General features: G+C 39.5%; 1 protein-coding gene across 1 annotated transcript in view; it reads left to right on the plus strand.

Annotated features, from left to right (window-relative positions):
- Positions 1-9,253, plus strand: part of rngtt (RNA guanylyltransferase and 5'-phosphatase) — a 119,340-nt gene extending 110,087 nt beyond the window's left edge. Inside the window, exons 15-16 of the mRNA XM_042503191.1 lie at positions 4,164-4,287; positions 8,860-9,253. Coding sequence (XP_042359125.1) covers positions 4,164-4,287; positions 8,860-9,026 — 291 coding nt within the window. The 3' untranslated portion in view covers positions 9,027-9,253. The remainder of the gene's footprint in view (positions 1-4,163; positions 4,288-8,859) is intronic.
- Positions 9,254-21,295: the final 12,042 nt, after the last annotated feature.

Here is a 21,295-nt window from a genome sequence, read left to right on the forward strand (position 1 = left end):
GTTACTGTGAATTTTGAGCTTTTCACATTTTCTTGTTATTTATCCATCACACCTCTGTTGTGTAAAGACTTTAACAAACATTGATATGCAAACTTTTCTGTAGTTTTGCAGAGTGCCATGCTAGCTGTTTCCCTCTTTCTGGTCTTCATGCTAGAGTATCGTTCAACTCAGTAATTGTAGACTGCAGCTTTTTGTATTTATGTTCTTGCATATTCATCCTAACAAGCTTTTATTGCAAGTGAAGGACATACAAGGGTTTCTCTCTAGTTGAAGGCATAAAACAGACATTTCTTAAAAAGGTGTGTAGATTATTTTCAAAAATTCACATAACAAAAAAGTGCAACATACAAGCACCTAGAAACAGCATCAAGCTTTGAAGCCCATTTTATATAAAGGCTGAACGAGGAATTACAACTTTCGGGTCCAACACATTTCCCAATATACTTACATTGTGAAAGAGACGTCTGTAAATCAGTGGATAGATTCGTCTGGGCTTCACAACACCTCCAAAATGACTACTCCTTGGATTTGGAGTTGGTCCGATAACATTTCAAAAGCCTATAAAAGCTGCATGATTAAATCATTTATATCCCAATTCAAGTTAGTGAAAGGCTAAACCGGCAGTTACCAGCTCCACCGACAGACATCAGCCACTCGGCTGCCGTAAGTCTCTAGTGCACTTGCTCAATGTGCTTCACAATGCGAGAGATCCTGACAGTTTCATGCCGTGGAAAACAAACTTTTTTGGCATCATGCACCACTGAGCAACTTTAATATGATCCAACGGGGCCTCGCCTTGAACATTGCATTTAGTTTTCTATAAACCTCTGTAGTAACAACTACTGCTTTTCTTTCTTGTTAGTTTATAGTTTATAAATCAGAGCAAACAAGTTTTGGAACACAAATGGCAGAAAGACAGATCTCTTCTGCTCTGCAGTAGTGAAACACTGGCTGCTGAAGAGTTCGACTGCCAAAGTCCCTGATAACTGGTGGCACACGTGTGCTGCCATAATGAGACAGATTTGGATGGATTAAGCACCAAGTGGTGATGAAAAATGGCAGCCAACATGTCACCCTTCACCAGCAGGAAGAGATCCCAGTTTGTAGCAGCGCATCCTGCCTGCCTGCCTGTACTGCCCTTCACAGTTCTCTGGCAGCTTGCTGCATCAAGCTTTAGGGAAAGCTTTGTGAGTCTGTCGCTCCTTTAGATCGTCTGTTCTTCTGCAAATAGACATGATTGATTTACAGTTAGTCTTATTAATGTACTGTTTGTCTTCAAACTGAGATCAAAGAAAAATGTGGAGATAAATGTGCAGTTTTGAAATGATGACGACTAATTAGGCATTCGCATGAGTTATGATTCAAGGTCATAATCCGAAATCCAGTAACGAGTATGTCACTCCTCTGTCTTTCTTCCTCACACAATTTCTTTGCTTCCTGTGTGATTTCGACCCCCACTGGGAGCCCAGATGCCCCACACTTCAGGATCACACAAGCTTTTACTTTGCACCTTGCCAAACACCGGTGCTTTTTTGGCAATGGCAGTCACTGACTGACCTTGAAGGTCACACTGAACCTTGGAGGTCAGCCTCTTTGTCTCTCAAGTCTCCGCACGGCCTTTCTGCACAGTAAATGTCTCTCGAGATTGAGGTGAAATGAGCACTTCATAATAATTCGCATCACCAAAAGCCAGTCATTGCTTTTGTTTATTTCAGCTGCACTTTTTGCTTCCCAGCACCTCCAGGATTTAGCATTTTCCCAGTGTTGAGTATCCTCTCAGTGAGACTCAGTCCCTCGACAAATAAACAACAGATGCTCAAATGTCTTCTTTGACTCATGCTTGATCTTCAGTATCGTGCGCCATTTTCATATACTTCAGTGATGTTTCAGTGTGCCCAGTGCATAGAGGTGATTTGTTTTCAAAGCAGAGAATGATGTAACAAGTCAGTGATCCTGAGTAGCTCAGGAGGAGGAGCGGAAACTGTTGCAATGAGTTTCAGACACTTGCACTGTGTGTTGATACTAATGTAGAACTACCAAAAAATTTGTCATTTAGGTACAAGGTAGATTTGTTTTTCATTTTTTCAAACGTAGTGATTTAGGTTATTTGATATAGATGTTATATTATTTTATCATGAGTAATACCTTCTAGCTTCTAAATCTTGAATCTTTAAATATTCTCACACCTTTTAGAAAGTAAACAGAAGTAAACAAGCAATTAAAAGACAGACTCAGGACTCCCTAAAACTTTCACCCAGGGGATTAGCCGTATGTCCTGTGTTAATCATACCCCTTTTTTACCAAAAATTAGAGCATGCATGCAGTTTTTTTTTTAACTTGGGTAAACTTGTTACAAATAGGCTATGGACTCCTGTACCATTACTAGAAGACAGAGCTGTGTGCACGGCTCTGCAGCAGTAGAAAGCAGCGTAGATGAAGGCCTGTGAAAACTTTATGGTGGTTACTGCCATTTATATATCTCTTACTAATTAAGTCTTGCATCAATGCTTGAGCACGGCTTAGGTGGACACGGACAGTGTTTAGTGGTGGCGCTTCAGTGCATCTTGAGTTTCAGTCAATACTGAGTGATTACTGCAGAGTCATTTGACCCAGGTGTACACGCTGATTGTTACCTTTCCCATTACGTTAAAAACTCAGCTGTGGGGCATCGGGTGGCTTAGTGGATAAAGCAGGTGCCCCATAAATGAAGGCAATGTCCTTGCTGCAGTGGCCACAGGTTCGATTCCAGCTTGTGGCCCTTTGCTGCATGTCATCCCCCCTCTCTCTTCCCCTTTCACACTATCAATCTTTTGTCCTGTCTAATAAAAAAATAATCTTAAAAACAAAACTCAGCTGTTAACAGTGTGAGTAGGGTTTTTTGATGGAAATGAGGCTTTAAGCTGTACTTTCAGTAAAAGCAAAAATAACCTTTAAAAAAAATTTAAAAAATGAAAACCATGCATCTTCTGAATGCTTGAAGGTTATAGTTTGTGTTTCTAAAGTTTCACAAGATTGTGATTATCCTAGAGGTTACCATAGGTCATTGTATACAGTGAGGTAACACTGTTTTAAAAACTGGTCTCAGGGCATAAAAATGCTTACTATGGAAACATCATCATACATGAATAAAAATCAGCTCATTGAATCCAGAGGAGTCTCAGCTCTCCAGTCATACCCAATTTATGCAATTCCAAGACTGTTTAGGGACCCCAGTGTGCATTTTTACTATATGGTGTGTGTTTTTTGTCCCAAACTGCTTGGAACTTTTTTCTCACCACAGTTTAGCTTATCTTTGGAGTGTTATTTAGCCAACAAGCTAGCATGACAAGGTTGGTACCAGTGGATTCGTTAGGTCCAGTTTCATATGATAGCAGTATTTTCAGACACTCAACCCACCTCTGCCATACAGTAATGTTGGCAGAGATCATAGCCAGCCTAGCGGGTCTCTTAGAGTTAAGTGAAAATGCTGGTTGTAGTCCCGATTCTGCTCATAACAAACCTGCAGATTAGTCACTACTGTACAGGATTTTTTATCCCTCAAAGGTTAATGGGTTTGAAAGCGGTGGATTTTCACTTCCATTTGTAGTCTCCAGAATGTAATATTTTTATTGCCAATTTTAAAGAGTTTGTTTTTTCCCCTCTCACCTTTAAGAGAGGTTAAACCAGCAAAAGCATTTGCTGCAGTCAAATGTTGTTGCCACCCGAATCAACATAATTCAACGCGTTGAGCTGAAAAATGTGTTTTTTCCTGACTTCATTTTTAACACTAGTCATCAAAGGTTATATTTCCATTTTGTGACCTCCATTTATTGCATCTAAACGTTGCCATCCGACGCTGCCTGAAGCTTCATTCTCCCGCTTAAGTACAACTAAAAAGCATACAATGGTAAGTAGTAACAGCCAAAGTGAATATAATAATTTGCAGCATATTCGTATAATGTTTGAAAAAACTGCAGTTACTCATGCCAATCATTGTGAGCTGTTGGCAGTCAGCAGTGCAGCAGCATGTCTCTTAAAATGTCTCTCAAAATACATAAGAGGGTTTGTAATTTTCACGGGCAGTGGTGGCTGCAGAAGAAAATAAAATTACACTGGTGTCGCATACACTGTGCTGTGCTGTAAAAGTACAAACCATCTGTGTCCTTTCATCTCTCTCTTCACAGGCCACTAAAGAGCTGAAACAGTACGACAACAAGATCATCGAGTGCACCTTCGCCAATAACACCTGGGTGTTCATGAGGCAGAGGGTGGACAAGAGCTTCCCCAACTCCTACGACACAGCGATGGGTGAGGCTTTGTCCTTCTCTGTCCGACAGTTATTTATTAATATCTCCTCTATGTGAGTGAATAACAGCTTGCAATTAATGGCTCCTTTTATCTATATTTCACATTGGTGTCCTGTTTTAATTTGAGTTCAGTATTCGGAGACCGTGTGTGTGTGTGTGTGTGTGTGTGTGTGTGTGTGTGTGTCTGTGTCTGTGTCTGTGTGTCTGTGTCTGTGTCTGTGTGTGTGTGTGTGTGCGCGTACGTGCGTGCATGTGCGCGTGTGTGTGTGTGCAAACACAGACAGTCTGCCCTTCTATTTGTTGCCGACAATGCTCTTTTCAGTGATTTGGAACAAAATGATTTGTTTATCTCCTAACTATGAACAGAAAAAAAAATTAGTTCTCTGCAAAATCAAGAATTGAACAATCACTAAGCCCCGCCCCTTTTAGCTGCCTAAACTAACAATGGCAGCTGTCAGTGTCACAGACATATCCAAAGATGCTGAACAGAACTTTTGGGGACAGAAGTTCTTTATTTCACACAGAAGCCATCAAAAGGGTCTTCACTATGTCGTGGTGTTAGCGTTAGCCAGCCTTTGCTTTCTTTATAAGTTTACGTTAATGGTTTTCAGTTGGGTGGGCTTTAACTACAGCCTTTTGCAACAGTTAACACTGATGTCAGATCGTGAAAAATCAAAAATACTAAGTTAAACAGATGACATGGTGAGCTAACGTAACAAAGATAAAGTTGGCCATAACGTTAGCGGCTATTAGCTAACTTAAGCTAATGTGACCTAGAAAGTTTGCTGCAAGGTGATATTATACATATTATAGAGTTACACATACTTTTCACTTTGACATCATTTCACATCCTTGACTGTTTATCTTTAAGTGACACCCAGCTGAACACTTCGCTCTGTTTATGTGAGTTTTAGGGAACAGGATAAAATACACTCCAGCCTCTAGCCTCTCAGGATACCTCGTATCAGTGTTGCATTTACCCCATATGGGACACAGCTATAGTTTGACAATTTTTGAAGTTATAACTTTGGATAAAACCACACCAAAATCAACATTTCTGAAGCTTTTCTATAGAATTCTGCGAGCAGGATGTCCAAGTGCATTATGTAGCAGCACAAAATGTGATTGGCTTATGGCGTTCAAGGCTAAGAAATAGATAAATTGCCGCATGATGAAGGGTCTTCATCAATGCCCTGTTGTGGGCTCTCTGTGTGAAAGGGCTAAAGTTAGCCATTACCTGGAAAACACATTGGAGCATTTAGCAGCTAAAGAGCTTGATGTTTCTCTCAGGAGCTGGTGGAGACCAAAATGGAGCTGAAACAAGAGTGAATATTAGACTTGAATTTGTCAGGTGGCTTGAGACCAAATGATGTGTAAAAAAGCAACAGGCTACAAACTTGTTTACCATGACAACTTTGTGCTAAAAAAATCAATTTGTCTAGTTTTAAATGTAAATTAGAGATGATATCAGGACAGTGGCGGTGCCAAAGTCTAGCCTCCAGTTCCACCCTGGTTAGTTTCTTTAGCACTGTTTGTGCTGTTAGCACCGTTAGCTGCTAGCTGCTGGCTAAACGACCTCCATGTTGAGAGTCATGTGCAGACAATACCAGCTCAGACTTTGAATCAAAGATATGCTCTGGATGTTGTATACAGCTTCTTTAAAGATAACATTAAAAGGTTGTGAAAGCTGTTATGGTATTTTGAGCAGAGCTGCAGTAACATCATCATCTTATCTTACTTAAAAAATTTATTTTGTATTCAAAGGACAGCATATTATGGAGACTTTCTAGATCAAGTTTATCATAATTCTACTATCAACTTTTTGATAAAACTTGGATTTCTTTAAAAGTCGTATAATTTTAATATACTGATAACATTTTTTTATTTTCAGAGATAGTGGTCTTCAGCTTATGCAGTACCTGAGCTGTATTCCATCTTATTGTGTAAAAGTAATTTTAGTGTCACAGTTCAGTGAAAGAAAAACAGTGATTAACTCAACCTTTTTTCATCAGATAGTCCTGCATGTGAAAATGGCATGGCAATAACAGTTTTTTAAAGAAACAAATGAAAAACAAAGAGAGACTGAGAGAGAATGCTAAAATAGTTGTTTAATGCGCTAATAAACATTATTTGTGTGTAGCACTTATCTAAATGCTGACTTTACACTGCTGTGAAAGTGGGCACATAAAAGTACAAATTGAAGCAATAAAAACAAAAGGCACACGCAAGAGAAAATACATTCAAAGAATGAATTGAATTGATAGGAGAAGATAGAAAAGATTGTCCTGAATTATTGAGCTTTAGATCCTCAGGCTGTCATGCAACTTTGGAGCCCAGATGGCAAAAAGCACCTTTTATCTAAAATCCAGACAGACAGCGCTGCATTTTCTACTCATGCTGATAACAACACTGTGGTCTCTTTAGAAACCAGTACACAATCATCTATGTGTTGTTAGGATCATGGAATGTTCACAAATGTTCAAATTGGCTGTTACCTTAGTTACCTTATGGCGCTTTTCCACTACATGGTACCGGCTCTGCTCTACTCTACTCGCCTTTTTTTGGTTTTCCATTAGGAAAAAGTACCTGGTACTACCTTTTTCGTACCTGCTCTCCTGGGGCTCCAAAAAAGGCCGACCGGGTACTATGAGGTACTAAATGGTGACGTGAAACACTGCAGACCACTGATTGGTCTGACGGAATCGTCACTGTTTGCGTCATCAATGCGCGGCACGCACGAAATACTCTAAACTTCACAAACATCAAGGCTATTGTAGCGGCCACAATTTCGTATCATTTTTTTCTTCTTTCCCAAAATGGCATCCAGAAAGATCACGCCGTGGTCGCTCGAGGAGGTGCAAATGTTCCTCACCTTTCTGGCCGACGAGCATATCCAGTGAGTGCGAGTCTGTGTGTATGCATAGTTCAAATTACAGGGGAGCTGAGGGGAGCTCGGCTCACCTAAGATGTTCAGGAGGAGCTCTAAAAATTGAACCCTTCCTGCCACTTTTTTTTTTACATTCCATTTTTGAACATCTGTCTCCACTATTTAACTTCCATGTTTATTCCTGTTGCGGCCATCTGTGCATGAAGCAGTGCTGCGCTCAAATTCCTACATTTACGTAGTCACCTGAACTCCTCATCATCCAACAGAAGGGCCAGAGGGAGAGAGGAAATGTTACCAGCGGGTATTAATAGAACCTTTTTCGCGGTAATCCTGTTATTGACCGCGTGCATGTGACATGTTTTAGTAGTGGTGTGCACCGAAAAATGGAGCTCCCCCAAAAGCCTGTGTAATTTGAACCCTCTGCATATGTGTGTGTCGCGTTGAAACTGATGTCACGGCAGTGTTATATGGCATCGCCATGACGACAAGCTACACTGAGGAGGTACTATCTTCTCATGGAAAACAACCCCCAGAAAAGTAGCCAATACCAAAGGCGAGTCGATACAGTAGAGTAGAGGTGAGTAGAGCCGGTCAAAGTAGAATGTCACAAAAGCTGTTTAAACCGAATCAAACAATGAAACAGTGGTTCCTTCATTTCCTGCTTTTAGCTTGTAGCCAATTTTAGGAGCCACAGCTAGATAGCTAAAAGCTAGTAGCTAATAGATAATAGATAGCTAATTTGTGCTCAGGTGTGATCTGATCCTCGTGTGACCACGACCAGCTCTGATGTAGCTGGAACTATAGACTGAATGTGACGTTGCGCTAGCAACAAAAGTAATTTCTGGAGATATGTAAATTTGGCAAATTTGTTCATTTCTATTGTCATTTTCAGTCGAATCTGTAACATATAAAGACAGAGTTAAACATGGTGGTCCAACTTATCTGATCTAACCTATTCTTCTGAATGCAATATCTCGGGATTTTGTTGAGGAAATTTCTGTAGATTTGGCATGAACATCCACTCGGACTAAACGGTGGATTGATTGCATTTCGGTGGTTAGAGGTCTAAACAAAGTCACTGTGTCCTCTTCTGTCTCATTATTGTGAAAGCGCTACTTTAAGAACACCATGAGGGAATTCCTTTAAATTTGGCACAAACGTCCACTTGGACTCAAAGATGAACTGATTAGATAAGCAGAAACCAAAAACACTTTTCTGGCTATGATGTCATACATAACCCATACAACATTTCAACTCAGGAAAAGAAGGGGAGACATTTGGTCAAATACTGAATTGGTGACACAAATCATGATTGTGGACCTTGAAGCTGTGCTGTGTTAATGTGCGGTAACTGCAATTTGACTGGTTTGCGGAGGCATACAAATGTAAGGTGGCAATTCTTTGTTTTTTAAAAGGTTAAAAAAAGAAACCACCTTTTAAATGTCAAGAACTTACCATGCTTTCACATCCAAAAAATCCAGACATTGACAGATTTCCCGTGCCTAATTACAATTGCTAAGCTGTGATTGGAGTTTATCAAACAGTCAGTTGTGCATGTGTTTGTTTAATTTGTAGTTTTTGCCAGTGCTAAAATGAACAAAATAAAGACTGAGTGTTCCAGGATGTTGCCGGGGGTCTGTCACCATCTCTGTAGTAACTTCCTGTGTTTGTCATGTCTCTCCCCAGCTGTGTGTAAAAGCATCCAGGAGCCCGTCACTAAGGAAATCCTCCTAGAGTACGTGGACCGCTGTGCTCAAGCAGTCCAAGCCCAGAACCGGAAACACCCGCCAGACCCAGACTCTGAGCTAATGCCCCCTCCTCCTCCAAAGAGACCCAACCGGGCCATCCCTTAGCCCACAGCTGGGCTTTCTGGACTGCTCCACAGTCAATGCTCATCCACATCACCAGCCATATCAACAGAAAACAGACATTTCAAGGCTTTCTTACCCTTAGCACATCTTCTTTTTCAGCCTGTACATGTAAGGACCTCTTTGATTGACTGCCTCAATGTCATTAATTTACCTTGTAGACTTCTTTGTAGCTTTAATTGCTGGTGTTCTTATTAAAATGAAAAACATCATGCTTAGTTTATTTTTTTGTTTTCCTATTTATCTTTCTTAAAGTCTGAGCTATTTATCAAAAGGGACATTGTTATGGCTACCCCTGACAATGTTGACCTTGTTTATTTTTTGTCGACTTGTTCCTTATTTGTATTGAAGGAGGCGTAAACGTCATCTCAGTCTGCTGTCTGGATGCATCTCAATCAGGAAACAACACTTTGCAGCATCAGATATCTCATTTAGATTAACACAAAGCTGTGTGTGTTTTTTGAGTTTAGTTAACAGAATAATGTTGCTGCCAAGTGTTCAACTCCTAATGCTCAGTCAGTGGTTTACATATCTAAACAGATAAAGATTCACTCTCAGCACCGTGTTTCATAAGATTTCGTCCAAAGGAAGCCCATCTGTGTGGACTTTTTGTTTTAAAGGCCACACGGGTGGGCGGGCAGATGACAACATGATTACACAGCCTCAGCAAACTAACTTCAAAGGAAACAATGAATTTGAGCTACAGATGAGCGACAAATCAACATATACCAACATAAAGTTTCTTAGTGCGGTGAATAGTTTTAGTCCTCTGAGTCTCGGACACTGCTGGAGGGATGAACTCTATTCTCCAAAAAGACATTCACTCATGTGGTGTTTTTGGGGATAGAGAGTGCTATCTAACACTTCTGACAAAAAGGTGTTAAATTGGGTCTGAGATGAAGGCCATATGAGCCTGACAGACTGAACCATTCAGTGACTCTTTGTGCCCCTTATAGAATAGTTTCATTGTCATGACACATCTTTTCCTCTTCTCATTTTGATCCTTTTTAGGCGTGTTTGTACTGAACATGTCACATTGACTATGCGGTCTAATAGTCAGCATTTCATCTTGCTTCATTCTTTGTGTTCATATATGTCTAAATTGTGGACTCTACACAAAGAGGGACAAAGTGTCTCCCCTTCCTGCCACTTAACAAAAATGAAGCTAAAATATCATGGATGTATTAAAGAAAGTCTGGATACAGCCATGGAGGCGGGGCCTCATTCATTCCTATGAGAGCTGCACTGACACATGAGGCAAAAAAAAGCTCTTTTTCCGGTTATAAATTACGCGGATCCACTGGCCCATAAGGCATGTGTACTAGCAACCTATGGCAGCCGAACGCTGTCAATCATGGCTGAGTGTGCACGAGTGGATAATTTCCGCCGGCAGAGTGAAAGACTTCAGGTTTAGCACTTCACCAGCTTGAATGGTGGTCTAAAAAATTCAATCTTGTGGCTCTTTTCGTCTTTCCAGATGTTATTGAACTTGATGGCTTAAATCTAGATAGTGAAATGAGTAGTTGAGTTGAATAGAGAGCAGGGGTTTTGTTGCTCACAAATAAATTTTAACTTATTTTACTGACGTCCCTTTGTCAATGTAAGTCAATGGGGAAAAGTCTTTCTGTGCACGTGAGCATCACGTGACGGACCTGGACAGTGTAATTCCACTTTTCGCCACTAATTAAAATTGGCATCAGAGCCATCAGAGCTGACAGATGAAGACATTTGGAGCCAGAGTCTGTGCAGAAGTGATTGGAGGGTGGAACTGGGGTTTTGAGGTCCCGCCCATCCACCCGCCCCACTCAGTCGTGAGTCAGTCACAGCTGTTTATCATGTCAGACCCTATTTTTTGAATCAAATCATTTATTGATTTGATTTGATTTTGAAAAACAAACTTATCAAAAAAATGATCACCTGATCATACATCAGCGTGAAAGCTTTATTTCGCCCTGTTTGAATTACTCTGTGAATTACACATATAATGTTCATCAGTTTACAAAATAATTTTGCAAGTCAAGAAAGTTGCAGGTTGTCGGTTTTTTGTAGCAACATTTAGTTTGTGTGAAACCACTTACTGTACTCCATCTCTCGTCTCACACTGTATACATCACCAGCTTATCAAACTTATGTAACTCAGCTCATGTTTAGTTTACTTAAGTTCATTAGGATCCCTACTAATGTCAGCACTGCAGTAGCGTTCCTTCCTGGGATCCACAAAAACGACTTAACATAGTGAAAGCACATCCACAACACTAGAGACCATATCATTTTTAGATTCAACAGGTCAAGAATAAAACTCACGCGCAGATATGAACGCTCCAGACAATTCAATTATCAGAAAACTGAAATAGTCTGTTACACTCCAGTGTTCCCAATGCATCGCAAATCATAATACAGTCTGTTTCGCTTTAATATGCAATACAATCATCGAACTACATGGAAAAAGTCCATTTCGCTTTAGTATCTCCAACACATTGCAAATCATAATAGTGTCCATTTTACTCCAGTATTTCCAGTCCATAAACTCAGACAGACCCTCCACAGCCAGACGGCACATAAACATCAACGTTCTGTTCAAAGTTTACCTCGTTTTTAGCTCCTTTCAACATCTCCAGTCAAAGATGTTGTTTTACTAAAACTGAAAACTAAATTTTACTCTGTTGTTGTTAGACATGTCTCGAGAATAAATTAAGTCTGTGTATAGCTCAGTACATGACCAATTGTTTGATTGTGTTTGTGCTTTTGGTAATGCCTGGTTAAGTTTCATACAAAAATCTAATGTTATCTTTTCAAATGTGTTTATCCAATGACTTGATTTTTATTTATTTATTTATTAAGGTTGCAACTACTCTTCTCCACGTAAGAAAACTTTGCATTAAAACCCAAGGCAAAAAATAATGAAAAACAACAAGAAAACAGTAAAACAAAAATTAACAAAAGAATAAGGGGATAAATTAATAATTATGCCAATAATTACAACAATGACAACAACTATGCTCACTGTATCTAAGTAGTTGGTAAAACATGATACAGCATAAAAATAATAGGAATACTTCTAAAAACAGCAGAGGACAAAAGGCTATGTCCTTGCTGCAGTGGTTGCAGGTTCAATTCCGCCCTCTGCTGCAGGTCATCCCCTCTATCTCCACCTTTCATGCTAATATATTTGTCCAATCCAAACCAAGAAAGTTTTGACGCCGCTTGCGTGCCTTTTGGGTGTTTTGTCTGTATACTCGGTGTGTAACTGCATAGTTTTACAGTCTTGTACTTAACAGTTTTACGACAAACTGCAACTTTCTTGATGTGCAGAATTATCTTTCAAACTGGCGATTGTGTAATTTAAACACTATCAGTGATCTTACCGTCATGGAAAACCTTGAAAAGCCATGGACTTTCAAAATGATATTTTCCAGGCAAAATTTTGTCAAAAATGAAATTTTTAGCGTAATTTTATGTGCATAACCTTCCATGTAATGTAACGGCAAATTTATTTTCTAGAGCTGTGGACATAACGTAGCTCAAATATGTGTCGATGTGTGGCATTTCGTTTACTGTCACGTTCTCTACATTTTCTCCCCCCACGTTCTGTCACTCCCTTAATGTTTGCCCGCCAGCTGAAGTTTGAATAGAGTTTGAGTCTGATATGTTTGGTAAACATCAGGCAAGTGGGTCCATGAAAAGTCATGAAAAGTTTTGAAATTTGTCCATGAAAATGTGTGGGAACCTTGTACTGTTCATATATTTTTTTTTTTTTTCAAAATAAAGGTCCCATGGTGGTCCACCGATAGGGGCGGGACTTTGCCTCTCTATGACATCCCTGTTCCTAACCCCACCTACAAAGCTCTGATTGATGGCTGTTTCTCCAACAGAAGGAAAAAGAGCAATTTCCACCTGCTCTTAAACGCGCCATCTTGTAGTTGACTTCTGACCTTCATGTTGATGGCGGGTGCATGAAGATGATTTCCCAACAGATTTTTTTAACACTCAACATTGCATCTTTATTTCATCCCATAGGGAAACCTTGTTGCCAGGGAACCTTTGATTTTTTTTTCTTACCCAGTTGCCCACGTTGTTGCCTGTTGCTAGGATTGTGGCCCATCTGCACTGTTTATCACCCACTGTAGTGTTTGTAGAGCTGATTTACTCGGCAGCTTTCACACACTGACTGGTGCATTTAAGTGCTGTGGTTTGGTTCAGACTGTGTAATCAGAGTGAAGTAATGTCTCCATTAGTTTTATATATTATTTATGATGATATTTTTTTCTAAGGGACAATCTCACTTTTTAACCAAGAGTGGATGATGCTACAGAAATCATTCAACATTGAGGGAATATTTCTGTTTCTGTCTGACTAAAAGAAAGTGTGCATGTCAGAACAATTGTGTTGTGGAAGTTTGTTTGAAATCGGTTTCTGTGCTCTCATGCAGTGAATATATTTAGAGTCAGAATTTGTGCTTATTTTAAGACGAGGGTGACGACAGCGGTTAGTCATGCAGCGTGGAGAATTTAGATCAGAAGTTAGGGAATAAATGTAAGTCAGTGGAGTATAATACACAAGGGTGTAACAAATCAAGCCGGTGTGTATATGTATGTGTTTCCAGTTCCTGTCTGTTGGCGCCCAAGGCGACTGTTCTCCTTATAGCAGAGATAGATGAGCTGTACTCCCAGGGCTCTCTTCCCCTCTGGCTGCACATGAAAGCTGGCTGATTCTCATCAAAGCCTCTCTCACCTTTTTGTCGTGAGGTTGCTGCCGCTGAGACATCGCCTTTCTCATGCTGCAGGTGCAGACACATTTATACCAGTTTCTCTCTTCTTAAATTCCATTCACTCAAATTCATCCTCCATCCTCTCAAACTGAGATACTACTGTAACTGCCTGATCTAATATAACCTGTTTTATTCCAAACCCCCTTAAGCGAAATGATCCTCTCCTTGCAGGGGGTTTCTGCATTTCTCTCCTTGTGAAAACACTGCTCGAGTGGAAGCTCGAGAAAACGCAACACATAAAAAGGCACATCCAGGAACATCAATAAATGTGTTTTCTCTGGGTGCCATCGAGTTCAGGAGGCACGGAGGGGAGCAACTATGGATCTGGGAATGTAAACACTCTCTTTGCATGAGCACAGGTGGCGCAGCAAAGATTGTGAGGCTCACTGCTTCTTGGCTCAGGTGTTTAGAGGCTGAAAGCAGCTGAGCTCCACCGCGATATTAAATCAGCACAGACGACTTGCAGGCCATTATCATCCCAATATCATCTGCATTTTGAATAATGCATTTATGTGGCTCTGTCTCTGTGATCGGAGGTGCAGCGCTCTCTGTGCAGCTCAAACCGGCTTGTGTGCTGACACACTGTTTGTGCCTACTGAAAACATATTTTTTATACCTTTTATGGTCATTTTGAAAACAATGCAAAAAGTCCAAAATATATTCATTGTCAAGACAAAATATCTATTTTCACGCACTTGTAATATCTCTTTTATCTTAAATGTATGATTTCAGTAATTTAATTTAGTTACAGGGTTATAGCAGAAATCCTTAACATTTTAAGTACATATGTCAGGGTTCCCACAGTCATGGAAAACCTGGAAAAGTCACAGAATATTATAATTGCATTTTCCAGGCCTGGAAAATTTATGGAATTAGTAAAATTTACTAAAAGTTTTGGAATTTTGTTGTGAAAAATTAAATTATTGTGACATTAACATAACCTTCCAGGTATTTTCCATACAGTTTTTTCCTCTCATTTTTTTGTAGCTGTTAATGTAACATAGCTTCATTGTGCATTGATGTGTGGCATCTTGTTTACCATCACATACTTTACTTAGCGAGCTAGAATTATGTCCAATCCGATCCAAACATCAGGCGAGTGCTAAAAATAAAAAAATGATTGTGTCACTGAAAAGTCATGGGAAAGTTTTAAAATTGTATCCATGAAAATATGTGGGAACCCTGATATGTTCACTGACTAACATTGGCACACTAATATTCCAATGTTATGACGAATGTGATAGTATTCCAAATTTGATACAGGCCATGTAAACAGCATATTCTGTTTGGATATCAGACTTCATTTCAAATGAAGCATTTTACGATCAAGACATGCGGCAGATGCTGATATTTTTCGAGTTTTGGTTGCATTCTTGGGACATATATACGACACATTTGGAATATGTGTCTCTGTTTGTGCCACAGGGCCTCTTGCCTGTTAACTGTTAATTCTGCACAAACTAACCAGCCAGCAGTCTGTGGGGTAGAGTTGCACGTCCAAAATAAAAGCCAATATTTTAGTTCAGAAGAAGAAACACGTCTACTTTGAAACACTATGAAAGACTTGGATATCAGCATATTTTTGCCTCAGCCTCTGCACTTTCGCCAGCAGTTCCTGAGGTGGACAGTGTGTCGGAGGCTCTTGCTCAAAAAGTTCCCAAACAATCCGTACACTTGGGACAGCCCTACAGCTATGGGCCAGTTTGTTTCAATAGTTTATGATACTGTTAGCAAACTACCTCACATCGCCGTTACAGAGTTGCCACTCAGCTAGTTCACATGATTGCACATCATGGACAGAGTGCTCCAGGGATTACGTTTTTTTGTGGGCTGACATGGAAGTTGGTTCCTTTCTTCAAAAGCAGATGGGGGTTTTCCATCAAATTTTGGTAAATAAGCTCTGTAGTAAACAAATGTTTGATACTTACATGTTTTGTTCAGATAAGCTCCACATCTGAACACCACTTTCAGGGTTTTTGAAGTGTAAATGCAATTGCCAGATGTAAAAAGCTCATGCTAGGCAAAAAACTAAATACACAACAGGCGCATAACATAACGTCCCCATCATAACCCGGCTGTAAAGCTGTGTTCGGTGCGGTTCGACTACATCCTGTAGTCTTATTTAGCCCTTGTTAGCAATTGTTTAAAGAGAAATAACAGCCTTAAAGTTCAGGAGTGGGATATTTACTGACATATTTTATGTCATAAAACAATGCGTGAAAGTCTCTCAGTCTCCAGAAGACCCATTGAAATGCTCACTCATTTCCAGGTTTCAGGACTGACTGATTACATTTTTTTGTATTGTTTTGTTTTGTTTTAATGAATAGGCAATTTATCTTCACTAATATGTTGGATTGTATGTGCATTTTCAGACGTATTTTAATTTTGTGGAAAACAAAAGACCCCGTGTTGAACCAAGATCTATGATTTTAATTTGTTAGTTTAATTTGTCAATTTTTCCAAAGATACTGAATAATTGTGTCCATCTAAATTTATTATTGTGTATATAGCTCCTAACTTGCACATATATATATTTTTAAAAGTGTGCATTATTTTCCATATTTTAACTGGAAGGGCAATAATTCAATTTTCATTGATTAATGGATCCAATATATGAATTTAACAAAATCTTTATTTCTGTATTTTCATCTTAAGGTTTTGCAAAAGTTAAAGAAGCTAACTGCTAGTGATTTTTTAGCTGTACTAATCTTAGAGTAGAGAATCGTCTGATTGACTTTTAATAACAAGCTCTACTCTTGATAATGAAGTCAGACAGCTCTGACCTGATTACCCTGCTGAAATTAGAAATGTAATTACATAAATTTTTCAACTTCAGGAGTCTTGGAGGCATGGTGTCACAAATCTATTATCGCAGATTCTTTTACTGAAAAGCTTTTTGGGGCGTGATGCCATGTGGCAACAAATGACTCCTATTTGGGGGGGATGGCGATGAAGCTGCAGCACTCGTCCTCCGTCTCCATCAGAGGCGGCAATCAGGAGGAGGTTGTTTGTTTGTGACGGCAGACAGCCATCCTGCCAGCATCATTTGTCACAGGAACAGAGCGAGGCTGCCATCATCATGTTAATGCACTCTCTGATCTCTCTGCTCAAATGCAGTTTCTAAATGAACACAACACAAAGGTGAGAGTGAGGAAGACAGAGACTGCCATTTGTGCTTGCTGTAGCATTTCTAAAGACTCCCCAAGCTGCTGAAATAACTTTAAAGTCACTGAAATGGCACTTAGAGCATATTTAGCACTGTGGCATTCTTCTGAGTAAAACTAAATATTTGAGCTGGGTATAATTACAATTAATCTTTCAGATTTCATTAGATCACTCAAAAGTGGCTGAATAGAAAGTTTCTGAAATCCAAAAAATAGGGTACACCTTTAACTTTATGTATGTCATTCTGTTTCAACATTACGGCTCACTACCTAATGATGATTACGTTTGGTATAATAAGTTACATTACTTTCAAGGTTCATACACATTTTTAACAAAAAACATCCACACATTCTCCGACATGACTGCTACTCGTATCGACACCGTTCAACTCTTTATCAAAACTCTTAGTGGTTCTCTTTCATAATGGCTTTGTATTTATTTACTTATTTGAAGTAATGAATTCAGAACAGGATTAGAACTAAATATTTTAAATATAACTAAATGATGTTTCAGTTAGACTGCATGCGGCCAAATTAATATTTTAGCTTATTCATAACACTTAACTATTAAAATATTGCTTACTACACCCTGAAAAAGACGCAAGCTGAAATGCGTTGGTGTATATAATATTTCTAGCCTTATGAATGAAAAGCCTTTTACATTTTTCAAACCATCTTGAGGGCCTAGACTTGGATTTCTTTGGTTGTAATTTCTTCCTTTTTTCCCCTTTTTTTTTGAGCTATTCCCTCCCATGAGCACCGGACAGCAGGGATAGCAGAAGCCTCTCTTTGGAGCTGCCTCACATTGCTTTCTCCATGCTTATGCTTGTTGAACAGGTGTGCTGAAAAGGCATTGGCTTTTACTCGCTAAGGTTTTATTGCATTTTCTTACAGTAGTGAGTGTTGCTTTTGTCCATGCAAGTAATCCTCAAGTTATCTTCTCTTTAGCCTCATTCCAACTGCACAAAAAACCCACTGACACCTGCCAACATCAGGCTTTTTAATGCAGTGGGAATGCATGCAATTGGCATTCACATCTAGTTCAAATGACAGCAGTTTTTCGCACTGACACACCAACAAAACAACCCCCACACACAAAATGACAGAAAGGCAAACTCGTGTGCCGCAGCGGTTTATTCACCAGCAGTGGGAATGCAGTCTATTGCCTTTATTTAGAGGTTTGGAAAACCCTCGTGCATGCCGTGATTTTGGTGGGAAAGGGGTATTCGTCTCCCCATCCCCTTCCAGCCGCTCACTAACTTTACTTAATTTCATGTGTGTAAAGGTACTGATAAGAGTACTGGTAATGTCTGTGTTTATCAATACTGTAGTCTTTAATGATTTCATCCAGGTCTCGATAACCATTCCTCACTGCAGTTAGGACTTTCTGCACCAAAATGGTCCCTTCTCTGGTGCTGGGAGAGAGGGAAGTGCTGCAGCTGGCAGCGAGCGTCTTGTTGGTCGCCGGGAGAAAAAGCCGGTGATGGGAGTTGATACAATGCTTAACCTCTTTTAGCATGGCTAACTGGCGCTGCCTCTTTTAAAATTGGGGAATGTTTTACTACACAGTCCACACTTTGCACGTCTCGGGTCCGGGTCTCTCTCAAGCCATAACCTGTCCAAGTAAAGCCAGACATTGTTAAATCAACATTTTCCAGGTACAACTTGGGTTTAGTTTGTTTTTTACCCTCAATCGATCTTAACTGAATAACATATACTCTATCTGTACAGGTATTTGTGAAAGAAAATTCCATGCTTTTCCAAAAACTTTCTGGGTATATTCGATTTCCCAAAACTTTTCCAGGCCTGAAAGTTGCCATAAACAAATTCCATGACTCTTCCAGGGTCTTCATATCTGTATGAACCTTGTTCTTTGATGAAGTAATTAAAATAGTGACATTACTTATTACAGTTTTAATTCAGTTCAGTTATATTGTATTTATAAATCCCATTATCAGAAATCACAATTTGCCTCATAGGGCTTTACATCATACACCCTTTCAAACAGCATAAATAGTAATCTGTAACCCATTACATTCCAAAAGTAACATTTGCCAAGACTGTGTTAAGTGTTTGGGATACGTGTAGATGAAAGAAATGGCAAATGCAACTAAAACACAACCAGTTTAAAGCACCAACTTTAAGTTTTTATGCCAAACTGCAGTTGCTCTTAATGACTTTTGAAAATGTCAGTCACAAAACAAAAAGAAAATTACACCTACTGGGTGAAAGTATCCCTCCGCCTCCCACTGACATTCTCACATGCACCAAAGTTAATGGAGCAAAGAGGAAAAAAAGCATGAATCACGTCTGATTCTTTAATTTTCTGGGTTTTTACCCCTCAGTCGCTGGCGGGAAGAAAAAATCATTGACTTTATACAAACTCGGTGAAACTGCAGAAAACTTATTGGTGAAGTGATTTGATGTTGATTACAGCAAATGTTGGCGTGCTGAAGGAGCAGCGCTGAGCGTTACAGTCGCTGGAGACACCCTTTAAAAAAGGAGAAATTCAATAAAAAATGGCCTGACCTTTTCAGTGTAAATGTTGGAAATCGTTACTGCTTATTTCCCTGCCACTCTGCTTTCAGTCACCAGGGCTTTAACAGAGCCGGTGCTGAGTAAATGATGCAAACAGGGAAAACTGGCGGCTACCAGCCTTCAAACGGTTACTGATTTTACACTCTAAAGTCAGCTTAGTCGATAGGGGAGGTAGGTAGACTATTCCACCTGTGAAAATAGTTGTCACATTGCTAACAGAAAGCCCAGGTCACAAAGATGTTTCGTTTAAAGGCCTTTATCAGACGGAGGATCTAACCAGGCATGCAGACAGAAGAGAAACGAAAATACAAAGAGCTGCCTCACTAGTTTTACTCCAGGTGTCAGTGAGTCGATGCATTATGATCCAGTTTGAGAAACAGATTTATTTGTTTAAAGACTTACTGGAGGCCTAAACACCACATAGATGTTTCTAACGCTGTGAGATGGAAAGTTTAGAAATTGAGCGCTAAAGTGTAGAAATAAAGTGTACGAAATGATCTACATGCAACGTAACTCCAAATGACTTTGCATTGTTTTATCAGAAACATTTTTTTTTGTGGTTGTCTTTTCCCAGAGCAGGGTCTCATTGAAAAAATTGGGGATGCTATTGAGTTGCATCATGGTAAATGTACAATCCAGTGTTTTTGAGATATGATCCCTATACTATTAGTCTTTTTATCTCTCGTTGTTATCCTGCCTCTGGTATTTTATCTTATGGTAGCATTTCCTCAATTCCTGGTTTCATTTTTTATTTCTTACTTAATTACAAAGTCTTGCTTTGCTATTTGTGTGTGTGTGTGTGTGCATGTGCGTGTTTGCGTTTTAAAGTTTTGTAGCTTTGTTAGTATGAAAAGTGCTACACAAATAGTCTGATTGATTGATTGAAAATGGTTGTGTGGTTGCGTTAAATTTACTTTGTTGTTGTTGCATTTCTTTATTTGTTGTATTCTCATCAACTGTCCAGTTTGGCTTTATCTCCCCTTTTGTGCTCTCTTTGCTGTCCTTTTTGTAGAAGCTACCTGACAGTACTGCTGTCAAATTGCGTTTATGATGAGAATGAAGCATAACCATGTTAAGTGAAGTGCATATTTGCTGTATTATGACAGTAATTACCATGAAAGCTGGGTCTAAACACTTAGGCGAGGAGACAGACTAAGAGGCTTTATGCAAGCTCCTAAGTGAACCCATCGGTCCACGCAATTAATTTGCATGAGGGATGGACTTAAGTTTAAAACATAAGGTAGTACACTGATATCTTTACATTTCCTAAAAGTGCATTGCCGTTCTCTTAATGTCATTTTTTTTAGACACTAAGAGAAGGTTTTCCTGTTTGATGCACACTTCACAGAGCATCACCTTCGTTCCAGTCACATGAGATGAATCAATGTCTGTAAGAGGACTCAACAGTCGCAAGTTTGGATACTTTAGAGCCTAAAGAGCTTGCTCCATCATTAAAATAACATTTATATTTTCAGTCTGTAGTAAGTTCAATAGTTCAAAGTTCTGATTGGTGATACTGCACTGATTTTAAGTCTGCAGCTCCAGATCAATAAAAGATTTGAGGTTTGTGTCTGTAATTGGACAGTGGAGTGGCCATCAGTTGATCTGTTGCCTGTGGTAACCAGCATGCCGCTGATGCTCGTCCTGTGTGCCATTGCTATGGTGACCTTGATGTTGCAGACAACAATGTTTATTAGGTTAGTGTTTGTTTCAGTTTGTTGTCAATATATACTTGTTTTGTTTTTCCACTCTCTTGACACCTCTGACTGACGAGACTTCTTTAA

The sequence above is a fragment of the Plectropomus leopardus genome, chromosome 16 (genome assembly GCF_008729295.1).
Source record: "Plectropomus leopardus isolate mb chromosome 16, YSFRI_Pleo_2.0, whole genome shotgun sequence".
In the NCBI taxonomy this organism is placed as follows: domain Eukaryota; kingdom Metazoa; phylum Chordata; class Actinopteri; order Perciformes; family Serranidae; genus Plectropomus; species Plectropomus leopardus.